The sequence below is a fragment of the Pristiophorus japonicus genome, chromosome 10, assembly GCF_044704955.1.
Source record: "Pristiophorus japonicus isolate sPriJap1 chromosome 10, sPriJap1.hap1, whole genome shotgun sequence".
Classification (NCBI taxonomy): domain Eukaryota; kingdom Metazoa; phylum Chordata; class Chondrichthyes; family Pristiophoridae; genus Pristiophorus; species Pristiophorus japonicus.
In genome coordinates, this window is record NC_091986.1 from 54353129 (window position 1) to 54369648 (window position 16520).

Here is a 16520-nt window from a genome sequence, read left to right on the forward strand (position 1 = left end):
GGCCCAGCAATCTCATGAAGGTGAGCCAAGGGAGATATTTCTGGTAACCTGCCTCCATTTCCTCTTCTCCCACCCATTGGGTGCCCATTTTCAGGCATGCCAGAAGAACATAGGGACTCTCATGGAACAGAGGGGAGGAGATTCCCTGTGACAGCCAAAAAACAGAAGGTTGCTGCAGATGAATGATTTCCCCCTGCCTCCCTGGACAATCTACGAGCCTTGGGGCTACTGGTTGCTACTGGAGAGCAGCAGCCAGAAGGCCCAAATGCCAGCAGCACTTCTGCAGTCTTCTCAGACTTGCTGCTAAGGTGCTGTTCCTTGCCCTACTTGCTGGCACAAGGCCCAGGCAGTGGAATGGCCTTCGCTAGGGATGCCTCTACACTATGTTAATCCCTAGGATGGGAAATCCCAGTGCTCCTGGACCTAGACATGTGTAGAACACTTAGGGTTATAAATTTCATTAGTAACATTGAGAAGGTTGGGAACAGGAAAAGGCTGCTTTGGCCAACCTTACTCCTGTTTAGCTGAGCCTAACCCCCCACAACTGGTTATTCTCTAACTGCTGCATCAAAATATGAAGAGGAAAATATTTTAAAGAAAGCACTCGGAACATTTATCCACTGAAATTACAGCAATTTGAAATTTGCCAGTGAAAATCAAGATAATTTTGCCTTATTTATGTTTGGTAATAATTTATGTTTGATAATAATTGTCTTCCTCAGCACAAAATTAAGTCATATTATCAGTAGTTGAAGTTCCTTCATGAAACAATTCTTTAAATGCAGTTACCATTGTAATTCTTCTGGTTTTTAGATTAAGCGCAATATAATTTTGGCTGCTTTCAAAGATTTAATTGTATCCTGGTTTTAATGTAAGGCAAATGATCATTTGCAAACTTAAGTTTACAGGAGCTTTATACAGTGAAGATTTTTATAGGTTTAAAATTTAGCTCTGCTTAACCTAACCAAATGGATATTACTCTATTAAGAGGTTGCTCAGGTTATATTGCTGATTTACCCAAAGTTTTACTTTATCATTTCAGAAACCAGCCGGTTTACTGTCGATGCTAGATGAAGAAAGCCAGACACTTCGATCAACGGAACAAAACCTCAGCAAACGGCTCCAGTCCCATTTGGAAACAGCTCACACAAATACTGTGTACATGTCTCCGAAGGATGGAAATGGAAACATTTCATCAAAAGATCAAGGCTCAGCCTTCACTATCGTGCATTACGCAGGAAGGGTGAGTTGACAGAAATGAGTGATTAGCCAACTATGGTTAATTAAGGGCAGCATTTAGATTTGAAGAAGTCATTAGTTCTATTGATGAAATTTAAGAATAATTACCAGATTGTCTTGCTCCACAAAGCAGCCTCAAAAACATTTTGTGCAACCTAATCTAGTCTGAGTAACGCAGATGACAGTATTTCACTTGTGATGAATAGCATATTGTACAACAAGAGAATGCCACAGATTTGCTTGCCCGCTGCAAGCACAAATATAGGTGATAGTAGGAAATTGTCCACGAAACATCACTAAAAAGAAACGAATACCTAGGAACTGTTACTCATTCGCATTGTTTGGTCGTTCATATATTTCATACCTGGAGAGTCAATTAATGTAGGCAAATGCATCTTTCCTGTAAAACTTTATGCTGGACTGTTCATTGAACTAAAAATCATCATAATTAGCAAGATTTCAAGGTTGATATTTCAGTGCAGTACAGAGAGAGAGTTGCATTGTTCGAATGAGACTTTAACCTGAGGCTCGGTCTCCCTGTTCAGTGGGGAAAAGATCCCATGGCATTATTCAAAGAAGAGCCGAGTTCTCCCAGTGCCCTGGCCGGCATTCCTCCCTCCATCAGCATTACCAAGACAGATTAATTGGTTATTGATCTGTTTGCTGCTTGTGGGATCTTGCTGTGCACAAGTTGCCTGCAATGTTTGTCTACAGAACGTCAGTGACTACATTTCAAGAGTACTTTATTGGCTGTGAAATGCATTAGGACATCCTGAGGTCATGGAAGCACTATTATAAATGCAAGTTCTTTTCTGCTTTCAGTTTTCTCAAAACTTTGTTTTTCTTATCCTGCTTTCATAGGTCAGGAGTTGGAGGTCATGCTATGGGTCTTCCTACAGTGAGGATCTGTAATACGGACTTATTTATACACAAGCCTCACAAGCCTCCCTTGAAGTACCCATTTCAAGTGAGCGCTGAGTGTCTGAAGAATGGCTCAGGCAGTCCATCTGCAATAGAGCGCTGATACCTAATTTTCATATCAATAGGGGCCTTAATGAGTTTTGCACACAGTGCATTATACTCTGACAGCACTTAGCAACAGCACTCTGGGACACTAAAGAGGACGCAACACCTGCGAATGCTAGATTTCGGATACATAAACCACATTATCATCTCAGTATGTCTTCAAGGTCCAAGAGAATAACCGGCTTACAACATCCCTGCTGCTGACCTTCTCTGCGATCTGTAGCTATGCTCTCTTGGTGTCTCTGGCTGGTCTTTTGTGCCAATCCTCAGGGAAGAGGACCTCCCTGCATGCTCTGACTTCCTCGGAGGCATCAGGGAATCTAGGCACAGCCTTCCGTGTGTATGACTCCATAACCCACACATATCTCAATGGCACTATATAAATACAAGTTGTTGTTGTTATATGCAGCAATTTCTACCTCTCCCAAACGCTTTTATCTCTTCTACAACAACCGTCAACTGGGATGTGTGCAAGGCTGCTTTAAATATGCGTGCTAAAAACGAGCCAGCGGTGATATCAGCAGACCCTCTCCATTTAATTTTGCTAGGAAATCCACATGATTGTTTCAATTGATAGAAACATAGAAAATAGGTGCAAGAGTAGGCCATTCGGCCCTTTGAGCTTGCACCGCCATTCAATAAGATCATGGCTGATCATTCCCTCAGTACCCCTTTCCTGCTTTCTCTCCATACCCCTTGATCCCCTTAGCCGTAAGGGCCATATCTAACTCTCTCTTGAATATATCCAATGAACTGGCATCAACAACTCTCTGCGAATTTCATAGGTTAACAACTCTCTGAGTGAAGAAGTTCCTCCTCATCTCAGTCCTAAATGGCCTATCCCTTATCCTTAGACTATGTCCCCTGGTTCTGGACTTCCCCAACATCGGGAACATTCTTCCCGCATCTAACCTGTCCAGTCCCGTCAGAATCTTATACGTTTCCATGAGTTCCCCTCTCATCCTTCTAAACTCCAGTGAATGAAGGCCCAGTTGATCCAGTCTCTCCTCATATGACAGTCCAGCCATCCCTGGAATCAGTCTGGTGAACCTTCGCTGCGCTCCCTCAATAGCAAGAACGTCCTTCCTCAGATTAGGAGACCAAAACTGTACACAATATTTCAGTTGAGGCCTCACTAAGGCCCTGTACAACTGCAGTAAGACCTCCCTGCTCCGATACACAAATCCCCTAGCTATGAAGGCCAACATACCATTTGCCCGCTTCACCGCCTGCTGTACCTGCATGCCCACTTTCAGTGACTGATGAACCATGACACCCAGGTCTCGTTGCACCTCCCCTTTTCCTAATCTGCCGCCACCCAGATAATATTCTGCCTTCATGTTTTTGCCCCCAAAATGGATAACCTCACATTTATCCACATTATACTGCATCTGCCATGCATTTGCGCACTCACCTAATCTGTCCAAGTCACCTGTAACCTCTTGGCGTCCTCCTGACAGCTCACACCGCCACCCAATTTAGTGTCATCTGCAAACTTGGAGATATTACACTCAATTCCTTCATCTAAATCGTTAATGCATATTGTAAAGAGCTAGGGTCCCAGCACTGAGCCCTGCAGCACTCCACTAGTCATTGCCTGCCATTCTAAAAAGGACCCGTTTATCCCGACTCTCTGCTTCCTGTCTGTCAACCAATTCTCTATCCACATCAATACATTACCCCCAGTACCATGCGCTTTGATTTTGCACACCAATCTCTTGTGCGGGACCTTGTCAAAAACCTTTTGAAAGTCCAAATACACCACATCCACTGGTTCTCCCTTGTCCACTCTGCTAGTTACATCCTCAAAAAATTCCAGAAGATTCGTCAAGCATGATTTCCCTTTCATAAATCCATGCTGACTTGGTCCGATCCTGTCACTGCTTTCCAAATGCATTGCTATTTCATCCTTAATGATTGATTCCAACATTTTCCCCACTACTGATGTGTATAATTAACCGTTTTCTCTCTCCCTCCTTTTTTAAAAAGTGGTGTTACATTAGCTACCCTCCAGTCCATAGGAACTGATCAAGAGCCGATAGACTGTTGGAAAATGATCACCAATGCATCCACTATTTCTCGGGCCACTTCCTTAAGTACTCTGGGATGCAGACTATCAGGCCCCGGGGATTTATCGGCCATCAATACCATCAATTTCCCTAACACAATTTCCTGTCTAATAAGGATATCCTTCAGTTCCTCCTTCTCACTAGACCTACTGTCTCCTAGTACAATCGGAATATTATTTGTGTCTTCCTTCCTGAAGACAGAACCGAAGTATTTGTTCAATTGGTCTGCAATTTCTTTGTTCCCCATTATAAATTCACCTGAATCCGACTGCAAAGGACCTATGTTTGTCTTCACGAATCTTTTTCTCTTCACATATTTATAGAAGCTTTTGCAGTCAGTTTTTATGTTCCCTGCAAGCTTCCTCTCGTACTCGATTTTCCCCCTCTTAATTAAACCCTTAGTCTTCCTCTGTTGAATTCTAAATTTCTCCCAGTCCTCAGGTTTGTTGCTTTTTCTAACCAAATTATATGCCTCTTCTTTGGCTTTAACACTATCCTTAATTTCCCTTGTTAGCCACGTAATTGAGTTAAACGCACAGTGCAGAACGTACCGTTAAAATGTTTGGGATGGCGACCTACCATGCGGCCCGTACGTACCCACCCGTACGCTCAGGTAAAAATTCTGACCATGGTTCCCAAAGCTCTCCTGCATTGGGGTTTTCATTGCATCATGTCTGGGTCTGTTATAGACAAATTGATAGAGATTGTTTCATGTGGCTTCCAGGATGGTAGAAGATGGACCTTGGTCTATTTTCATCAAATGATTCCTATGTTTCAGTTCAATTTGGAGTGTAAAAGGGCAGTCCAGGAGTAGCACCATGCACACCTTAGAATGAGGTAAGAACTGAGTGTAGCTACCATACACAGCTATGCATAATAAACACCCAACAGCAGCAAACTATAGGCAGAGATAAATGGTCCCCTAATCAATGGATCAGAGTAAAACTCTGTAGCCCAACAACATCCAGTCAAGAATAGTGACCGACAACTGAGCAACTAGCAGGAAGAGGAGGATCATGAATATCTCCATCCTCAACCATAATGGAAACAACTTGGTGAGTGCAAGAAACATCGAAACATAGAAACATAGAAAATAGGTGCAGGAGCAGGCCATTTGGCCATTCGAGCCTGCACCACCATTCAATATGATCATGGCTGATCATACAACTTCAGTACCCCACTCCTGCATTCTCTCCTTACCCCTTGGTCCCTTAGCCGTAAGGGCCACATCTAACTCCCTTTTGAATATATACAACAAACTGGACTCAACAACTTTCTGTGGTAGAGAATTCCATAGGTTCACAATTCTCTGGGTGAAAAAGTTTCTCCTCATCTAGGTCCTAGATGGCTTACCCCTTATCCTTAGACTGTGACTTCTGGTTCTGGACTTCCCCAACATCGGGAACATTCTTCCTGCATCTAACCTGTCCAATCCCGTCAGAATTTTATATGCTTCTATGAGATCCCCTCTCATTCTTCTAAATTCCAGCGAATATAAGCCGAGTCGATCCAATCTTTCTTCATATGTCAGTCCTGCCATCCCGGGAATTAGTCTGGTGAACCTTCACTGCATCCCCTCAATAGCAAGAATGTCCTTCCTCAGATTAGGAGACCAAAACTGCACACAATACTCAAGGTGTGGTCTCACCAAGGCCCTGTACAACTGCAGCAAGACCTCCCTGCTCCTACACTCAAATCCTCTCGCTATGAAGGCCAACATGTCATTTGCTTTCTTTACTGCCTGCTGTACCTGCATGCCTACTTTCAATAACTGATGTACCATGACACCCAGGTCTCGTTGCACCTCCCCTTTTCCTAATCTGTCACCATTCAGATAATATTCTGCCTTCCTGTTTTTGCCACCAAAGTGGATAACCTCACATTTATCTACATTATAATGCATCTGCCATGCATTTGCCCACTCACCTAACCTGTCCAAGTCACCCTGCAGCCTCTTAGCATCCTCCTCACAGCTCACACTGCCACCCAGCTTAGTGTCATCTGCAAACTAGGAGATATTACATTCAATTTCTTCGTCTAAATCATTAATATATATTGTAAATAGCTGGTGTGTTTGCAAGTGTCTTTAGATGAGTCTTTAGTACCTTGGATGAACCTATTCCCACCTTAACTAACACAACAGGAAATAGTAGTGGTTATTCACTGACAGTTCCACGTTGTTCAGTTTCATCCATGACACTTCTAAAAATGAAGCAGCCCATGCTGGCCTGCATCAGGACTTGGATAACATCTGGACTTGGGCTGACATGTGGCAGAAAACATTTGCACCACATAAGTGTTAGGTTATGACCATTTCGAACAACAGGAAACCCAACCATTTCCCCTTGATCTTCAATGGCACCACCATCACCTAGTGTCGCACCAACAACATCCTGTGGGTCACCATTGATCAGAAGAAGAACAGGACAAGCCATATCAATACTGTGGCTACAACAGCAGTGCAGAGACCGGATACTCTGTGACAAATGGCTCACCTTAAGTCTCAAGTCAGGTATGGTGGAATACTCTGCCCTCACTTTGATGGGGACATGCACAGCAACTTTGGTGAATGCATTATGTAGATCATGTATATTGTGGTGGATTTTGAGTCCAGTGATCAAGTGAACTGCTGTCTTGAATGATATTAAGCTTACTCACCAAGGTTACTTTGACCGAATATTCCTCCTCACTGATTTGATTATGACTTTAGAAACATAGAAACATAGACATTTACAGCGCAGAAGGATGCCATTTCAGCCCATCATGTCCGCTCCGGCCAATAAAGAGCTACACGGCCCTTGGTCAGCAGCCCTAAAAGTTACATATAAACCTATGAACAATGACGGAAAGGCAAAGAGCACCCTGCCCAACCAGTCCGCCTCACACAACTGCGGTACCCCTAATACTGAAACATTCTACACTCCACCTCAACTGGAGCCATGTGATCTCCTGCGAGAGGCAAAAATCAGATAAAAACCCAGGCCAATTTAGGGAGAAAAAAATCTGGGAAAATTCCTCTCTGACCCATCCAGGCGATCGAAACTAGTCCAGGAGCTCACCTTGGCCGCATTCTATTCCCTGCAGTACTTACCATTATATCTGCGCCGTCCAACAAAAGGTCATCCAGTCTAATCCGAATTACTAGCTCTAGGTCTGTAACCCTGCAGGTTACTGTACGTTAAGTGCCCATCCAACTATCTCTTAAAAGTGGTGAGGGTTTCTGCATCCACCACTCTTCAGGCAACGAGTTCTAGATCCCCACAACCCTCTGCGTAAAGTAGCCCCCCCTCAAATCCCCTCTAAACCTTCCACCAACCACCTTAAAACTATGCCCCCTCGTAATAGACGACTCCACCAATGGAAATAGACCCTTACTATCCATTATGTCCAAACCCCTCAATATTTTGTACACCTGCAGCTCATGACTTTCCTCTTCATTATCAACCACACAGCCAATTTTAGTGTCGTTTGCAAACTTTTTAATCATACTCCCTATATTCAGCACTGAACCATGCGGAACCACACTGGAAACATCCTTCCAGTCACAAAAACATCCATCAACCATTACCCTTTGCTTCCTACCTCCAAGACAATTTTAGATCCAACTTGCCACTTTGCCCTATATCCCATGGGCTTTAACCTTCATCACCAGTCTATCATGTGGGACCTTATCAAAAGCCTTGCTAAAGTCCATATATACTATCTCGTATGCACTACCTTCATTGACCCTCTTGGTTACCTCCTCAAAAAATTGAATCAGGTTAGTCAAACACGATCTTCCCTTAACAAATCTGTGCTGACTGTCCCTAATTAATCATTGGCTTTCCAAATGCAGATTTATCCTGTCTTTCAAGATTTTTTCCAATAATTTTCCCACCACTGAGGTTAGGTCTGTAATTACTCGGCCTATCCATTTCTCCTTTCTTAAACAAGGGTACTACAGTAGCAGTCCTCCAATCCTCCAGCACCATGCCCAGATCCAAAGAGGACTGTAAAATGATGGTTAAGGCCTCTGCTATTTCCTCTTTTACTTTGCTCAACAGCCTGGGATGCATTTCATCCGGGACTGGGGACTCATCTACTTTCAAAGCTGCTAAACCCCTTAATACTTACTCTCTCTATATATTTATTTCATCCAGAATATCACACTCCTCTTCGATAACATTATCTGCATTACCCCTTTCCTTTGTGAAAACAGATGCAAAGTATTCGTTAAGAAACCTACCAACATCTTCTGCCTCCACACAAAGATTACCCTCATGGTCTCCAATAAGCCCTACCCTTTCTTTAGTTACCCTCTTACTCTTAATATATTTATAGAACATCTTAGGGTTTTCCTTAATTTTACTGGCCAAGAATTTCTCGTTCTCTATTAGCATTCCTAATATCCTTTTTAATTTTGCCTCTTAACTTTCTATATTGCTCTAAAGATTCTGAAGTATTTAGCTGTTGGTACATGACATAAGCGTCCCTTTTTTTCTTAAACCTCCCCTGTAAGTCCCTAGACGTCCAGGGGGCTCTAGAATTATTTTTCCCAGCCTTTTTCTTTAAGGGCACATATTTAGCCTGAGCCTCCCGGATCTCCTCCTTGAATGCGTCCCATTGTTCCGACACCGATTTACCCACAAGTAGCTGTTGGCCGAGTCACTCCTTAACTTAGCAAAATTAGCTTTTCCCCAATTCGGAACTTTTATTCCAGGTCTATTCTTGGTCCTTATCTATAACCAACTTGAATCTGACTGAATTATGGTCACTGGCACCAAAGTACTCTCCCACTAATGCCCCTTCAACCTGCCCAGCTTCATTCCCCAAAACTAAATCCAAGACCGCCTCCTCTCATGTTGGGCTTGCTACATACTGATTAAAAAAGTTCTTTTAAATGCATTTCAAAAATTCCGCATCCTCTATACCTTCACACTAAATTTGTCCCAATCAATATTTGGATAGTTATAATCCCCTACTATTACTACCCTATGGTTGTTGGACTTCACAGCAATTTGCCTACATATTTTCTCCTGTATCTCCCTCCCACAGTTTGGGGGTCTATAATAGATGCCCAGCAGTGTGATCGGCCCTTTTTTATTTTTCAATTCAACCCAAATGGCCTCATTTGAGATCCCTCTAACATATCATCCCTCCTCACCGCTGTAATAGTTTCTTTAATCAGTACCACAATCCCTCTCACTTTTTACCCCCCTCTCTATCTTATCTAAAAATCCTGTAGCCAGGAATATTGATCTGCCAAACCTGCCCCTCTTTCAGCCATGTTTCTGTAATGGCTATAATGTCATACTCCCAAGTGTCTACCTGTGCTCTTAGCTCATCCGCCTTATTTGCTACACTCCTTGCATTAAAGTATAGCCCATTCAGCACAGGCAGACCTCCTTGCTTACTACATAATAAGCCCTGTTTCCTCTGTCTTACAGATTCGCTTTCTAGATTCTTGCTATCCAATTTCTGCTTTAATTCCTTCCCTTTTGAATTCATTTTCAGGTTCCCATCCTCCTGCCAAGCTAGTTTAAACTCTCCCCAACAGCACTAGCAAAACTCCCCGCAAGGATTTTGGTCCCGGCGCTGTTGAGGTGCAACCCGTCCGGTTTGTACAGGTCCCATCTCCCCCATAAGCAGTCCCAATGCCTCAAGAATTTAAAGCCATCCCTGCTGCACCAACTTTCCAGCCATGTGTTCATCCTCTCTCTCCTATTCTTATACTCGTTAGCATGTGGCACTGGTAGTAACCCGGAGATTACTGCCTTCGAGGTCCTACCCTTTAATTTTGTTCCTAGCTCCCTGAATTCTTCCTGTAGGACCTCATCCCTCATTTTACCTATGTCGTTGGTCCTGATATGGACCACAACCTCTCGCTGTTTGCCCTCTCCTCCTCGCCAGGATGCTCTGCTTCCGCTCTGTGACATCCTTGACCCTGGCACCAGGGAGGCACAAAACTATTCGCGAGTCACGTCTACGGCCAGAGAAACGTCTGTCTGTTTCCCTAACTATAGAATCCCCTATCACTAGGGCTCTTTTGTTCTTCGTCCCTCCCCCTTATGCAGCTGAGCTACCCGTGGTGCCTTCGAATTGGCTCTGGCTGCACTCCCCAGAGGCACCATCGTCCTTACCGATACTCAGAAGTGAATATCGGTTTGAAAGCGAGATGGACTCACGGGGGGACTCCTGCACTACCTGCTGTTGTGTATGCATGCCTGTTTACTGTGTGAGGTCTGTAACACTGTTATGCCACACTGAATGCACACTGCAGGTAACCCAGTATAAAAAGGAACTCACAGCTTGTTGTCCTCACTCAGGAGCTGCAAATAAAGGACTACAGGTCTACACAGCTTAAGTATCATACCCTGCCTCGTGGAGTCATTACTAAAGGTGCCTACATACACTACACCTGCCGAGCATACTTACTACGTATGGTGGTCACCCACTTCCCCTCTACCCTTTAAACTGCGGGATGACCACCACCTCCTGAAACGTGCTATCCTCATAGCGCTCAGCCTCGTGGATTGACCTTATTGACTCCACCTGCTGCTCCTGCTCCAAGACGCGGAGCTCGAGTAGTTGAAGCTGGAGACACCTCCTGCACACATGGTTGTCTAGGCTGTGCGAAGCGTCCAGGACTTCCCACATGCCGCAGGATGTGCACTCCACGGGACTGAACTGCACTGCCATCCCTCTAGTTAGCCTTATCTAGTTTAAAATCTACTTAAAAAGAAATAGAGAAAAGAGAGCTACTTACCAACTCACCTCACCGATCTCCGAGGCCTCCGAACTCACCAACCTCCGAACTCACCAACCTCCGAACTCCCGACTCACCGACCTCACAGGGCCTACTGACTCGCCGTCCTCACAGGACCTACCGACTGGCCAACCTCCAGACTCAGTCGCCGACTCGCCGACTTCCCGACTCACCAACTCTCCCGCTCTCGGTCTCTCACACTCTCGAACTCTTCCACTCTCGGGAGAGCAAATAAAAAAACTTTGTCAATGACGATGACCTTGAAGAGTTGCCTTTTAGTTAAGGTTTAAAGTCTTAATCTGTATGAATCATAATGGTGCATCTGTCTGTGTCACTGGGTAAGACTGCTATATATATATATATATATATATATATGTATACAAAGGTGGAACAGCTGGACGTACTTATTCATTATTTCTAATCATTTCAATTGCAACTGAAGTATGATTCTCTCCTCTACATACAAGATGTAAAATTACATTTTCACTTCCACCCTCATTCTCAACCTAAACACAACAGCACAGAGAGCAAGTTGTATTCGCAGTCATCTATTGACCAATCAGTCATCTTTTCACATTCTTGCTGTGTATCTCCTCTCTCTCTCTCTCTCTTTCTTTCTTTCTCTCCTCCACCTTTCTCACTTTTGCAGTCTCTCACATATAAGTTACCTAGGGTTTCATTTAGTTTAAATGAATCTAAACTACCATAGGGCTAGACTTTCCATTATTTTTGCATCGATACTGCCCACAAATTCGTCCATTTTAACGCTCAGATGAGGTATAATGCCCAGATAGCGCCCATTTAGCAACAAAATACAAACTAACGCCAATGTACCGCTCACTTATCGGGCAGCATTACTTTTGGCATGTAATTAATGCCGAGAATTAATACTACCACCCGGCCACTTTTTTTTGCCGTAAAGATCAGAATAGGCGAAACTAATGGCCATAATATCGCCTTGCGTTACTTTCGGCACCTCGCCCACATAGCGCCGAAAATATTGCTCGCCAAAAAAACGCTGAGAAAAAGTTGCTCTCACCTGAACTAAACCCAGAGGTATGGACGCCATTTTGTAAATCGGAGGTCGGTTCATAGAAAAGGCTTCAGCTTCTGGGGAGTTTTGATGTACAGTGGAGTTCTTTTAAGGTGATTTGAACATCTGAATAAACATCTTATCATACTGTGGATAATTTGCATTTATTTAAGTGTTTTAGTAGGTAAATTTATTGTTTGTGAACAATAGGAATAATACTGATTGTTATTGTAATGGGGCCTGTAATTTCTCAGCCTGTCTTGATGACTACGCATATGCTGCAGACTAGACAGAAGGTATATTCAAGAACATTATGTGCCCAACCAAAGAGGTGACAGACTGCTGAGGAGGACGAGAACTTACACTCCATGCACTTACAGGGAGAAGCGGTCTTACCTGAACTTGTCTGATAACACATGCCTTAGGAGACTGCGCTTCTGGAAGGAGGTTATCAGTGAGATATGCCGGCTCATTAGGGGAGATCTGCAGCCTGCCAGCACCACCACGACCGCACTGTCCGTTGAGGTCAAGGTTACTGCGCCACTTGCCTTCGATGCATCGGGTTCCTTTCAGGCTTCAGCTGGTGACATTTGCGCTATATCTCAGAATGCCGTACATTGCTGCATTCAACAGGTGACTGAAGCCCTTTACGCACGCAGCATGGACTTTATCAGCTTCCCTATGACCAGGGAGGTACAGACTGAGAGGACTCTAGGATTCTCCAGAATTGCAAACTTCTCAAGGTGCAGTGAGCAATAGACTGTACGCACATCGCCATGCGGGTACCTTTTCAGGATGCAGAGGCTTTTCAGAATCGAAAGGGATTCCACTCCCTGAATGTGCAACTTGTTGTCGACCACCAGCAAATTATAATGGCAGTAAGTGCAAAATTTCCAGGCAGCATCCATGATGCTCACATCCTGCGTGAAAACACTGTATCTGACATGTTTACCAGTCAGCCACAAGGTCAATGCTGGATGCTTGGTGACAAAGGATATGGCCTCGCCACCTGGCTGATGACTCCCCTGCTTAACACCCACACAGAATCCGAGAAGCAATACAACGAGAGCCATATAGCCACACTCGTCGAGAATACCATTGGAGTGCTTAAGCAGCGCTTTAGATGCCTGGACCACTCAGGATGCGAGTTACAATACCACCCTGAGCAGGTAGCTCAATTCGTGGTGGTGTGCTGCATGCTGCACAACTTGGCTATCAGGAGGGGACAAGAATTGCCAGAAGGGACTGCCGGTCCGCCTCAGGAGAGAGAGGATGAGGAGGACGAGGAGGTGGTCACTGACCTTTGGGCAGACAATCAGGCTGACAACGAAACCATGCCCCCGACCCCCTCTAGACCGCAGAAAAGGGTCCATGGTGGCTACATAGCTGCATGCCTCTTACGTCAGCAGCTCATAAATGAATGCTTTGCTTGAAATAACGTTGGTAGTATTTACAAAGCTGCAACACTGCTGTATCTGCAGCTCATAAATGAATGGTGTGCATTACCTTGGTGACAGTTAAAGTTTAAGTTGATTCAAGTAACTTTGAATGATCCCCTTTCATGTTAAGAAAACACCAGTGTGTAATGGTGCAGCTATCTGAGACAATGTGCAACAAGGTTAAGTGAAATAAAAAACATTTAATGAAAATATTTGCATAAAATCATAATTATAACTGTAAAAAAACACCCCACTCCACCCCACCCCACAACAAATTTATAACATTTATATCATTCATAAAATTTTTATCATTTCCAACAAAACATCATAAACATAGAACACAAACACAAAAAGATAAGGTACCCCCCTTCCCCCAAACCTCCCAACAAAATAGCAATAACATCAAAATACTGTGACCAATACAACCCCTGCAGCCATGCACCTCAATTCCCTTTCCCCCACCGCTTCTCTTCCCCACCTCTACCCCTTCCCCTTCCCCTCTCGACTCCAACCCACCTTGCCGCACTGCTCCGCAGGCACTGCTTCATTGAGGGGGATGTCAGCAGAGCCACTGGTTGGCCGGATTCTAGAGAGGACGGTTCCGAGGAGGGGACGTCCTCCGAGCCAGAAGCAAGACCTTCCTCCTGGCTCACATGTATCATTGGCAATGAGGGTGCAGCACCTTGGGGTGCAGTTCTGCGCTGTGGGACCACTGGGCCAGTGTTCCTGGCTATCACCCCCAGGGCCTCCACCATCCATGGCACGTACTCGGTCATGGTGGTGGACATGCTGGCCAGCTGTTTGGATATGCCCCCCATTGTCTGTAGGATCTGCTGACCTATGTCAACAATCCTCCGAGACAAGTGTACAATGTCCCTGCTCAGATCTGCCGCTCGTGGAGCAGTCCTGCTGCATCGAACCAGCCTCCGTGGTGTCCGTGCCATCATGGAGACACTTGGGGTGCCCTACGGAAAGGTGCTTGGGCCCGCTACCTCCATGGTGGAGGAGGACATGGCCGCAGGAGCACTAGATGTCATCAGGGTTGCATAGATGATGGAACTTGTCGATGCAGGCTCCTCAAAGTTGGCACTGTCATCGGTGGAGAAGGCACCCTGCAGGATTGAAGGGCCGAATGACCTACTCCTGCACCTATTTTCTATGTTTCTATGTTTCCACGGACGAGATTCGGGGCTCCTCAGCACCAGATTGATGATCCCCCACCGAGGGCACCTCCGGATCCGCACCTTCTTGGCTCGGTGCTGCTGCATGGGGCTGCGCTGCTGGCTGAGCTACAAAACATAAATGAGGTTTTTAGAGGAGAAGGGGGTGCTCGGGTCACAAGGTGATTCACACAGCATATGCACGACAAAAGCACTACCGCTATCAAAATCATCACTGACATCACATTTCATGATCATGACCAAATTCTGCATTACAATGATTTTCATGAGGCCATCATTATTTAGATAACACTTTTATCAATCATCTATCATATATTATTGTTCGAATATGAGTGGGTGTGGCATCTATTGACTTTACATCATGCAATGGTGTATACTTTACTCACGTGGCATCACATCAGGTTCTGCTGCTGCTTGTGTAGCCGACCGGGGGTGGCTCCCCACTAGTGCCAGCACCCGCTCCTCGATGTCTGTCAGCTTGCTGATGACTGGTGGCCCGCCATCCGTGTGCCGCTGCTTGGCCATGTTCTTCGTAAGTTTCTTCTGCAAAACGTAACAGCAGCACAACATGGCATGAGATCATGGCCATAAGATCATTGCTAGGTACTGTCACAGAGACTGATACAACATATAACCGACAGATGTAATCATGATTATTATGATAATTATCATTATTTACCTAAAGACATACACCGTAAACGCAGGCTTTGAGTAAAACATTCCTGGAATAAGTATAAGACATCACATCTGATTTTAATCACTCATTACACTTACAATTCAAATTATATAAATATATAAGTAAATATAAATAAATGTAATACTTACTCTGGTGAATCCGACAAGGTCGTTCCAGCACTTGCGGCACTGGTTGCCTCACGCACCTCGTGCGTCGCCGACGAGACCACCTTGGCTATATCGGCCCAAATTTCTGGTAAACCTTTGGGGTGGACTTCCTACGCCCACCCCGGGTCAATTGACCCCAGCGTGACTCCACCTCCTGCAGGAGTGAGGCATTTGCCTCGTCGGAGAATCTCTGAGCTCGTTTTCGTCCTCCCACTTCTCGTTCCTCTCCCACCTCACTGCTCTCACCAGCGTCCTTACCCTCCACATCGTGCTGTGTCACCTCCTCTATGCCTTCCATTTTAATTATATATTTTTTCCAAAAATCTCCGTGCAAACAAAATTATTTGTGCTCGCAATTCTTTTTACTGCTGCTAAATCTCTTTCCTACCTCCCACAACAGTCAAACAACCACACAACACCCACACATGCTTTTAGTTCATCTCTGCTCTCTCTCGCTCTCTCTCTCCTCTTCTGCGCATGTATTAATGACCCCTGACCTCCTGAAATGCAGGAAATGACCATTGCCATGGCGTTGCTATGGTCGCTGACATTTTACGGCAGAAGGTCAAAAAATTTACCGCTAATGCCCATTTCACATCGCTCCCGGTAACGCCCATTTTATAAAGTGGAAAGTTGGGGTTTTGTAAATGGGCGATAATCCAGCGATCTAAAAACCCATAATAAACACCAACATTGGAAATAACGCCCATTTTGGGTGATCTGCTCAATAATGGAAAGTCTAGCCCATAGAAATTAAAAATTCTTCAGAATCCAGCACTGATCGAATTTTAAACAGCACATGTTATGAAAATTGTTGTGTTTGGATCTTGTCTAACCATTTTATCCTAGATTATTTTACGTCTTGTTTTTTTAAAAATGTTAATCATTCAGGGGATGTGGGCATCGCTGGCAAGGCCAAACATTATTGCCCATTTCTAATTGCCC

At 44.6% G+C, this 16520-nt stretch overlaps 1 protein-coding gene across 1 annotated transcript in view; it reads left to right on the plus strand.

Annotated features, from left to right (window-relative positions):
• Nucleotides 1-16520, plus strand: part of myo16 (myosin XVI) — a 1091439-nt gene that overhangs the window by 695545 nt on the left and 379374 nt on the right. Inside the window, exon 22 of the mRNA XM_070891428.1 lies at nt 1043-1243. Coding sequence (XP_070747529.1) covers nt 1043-1243 — 201 coding nt within the window. The remainder of the gene's footprint in view (nt 1-1042; nt 1244-16520) is intronic.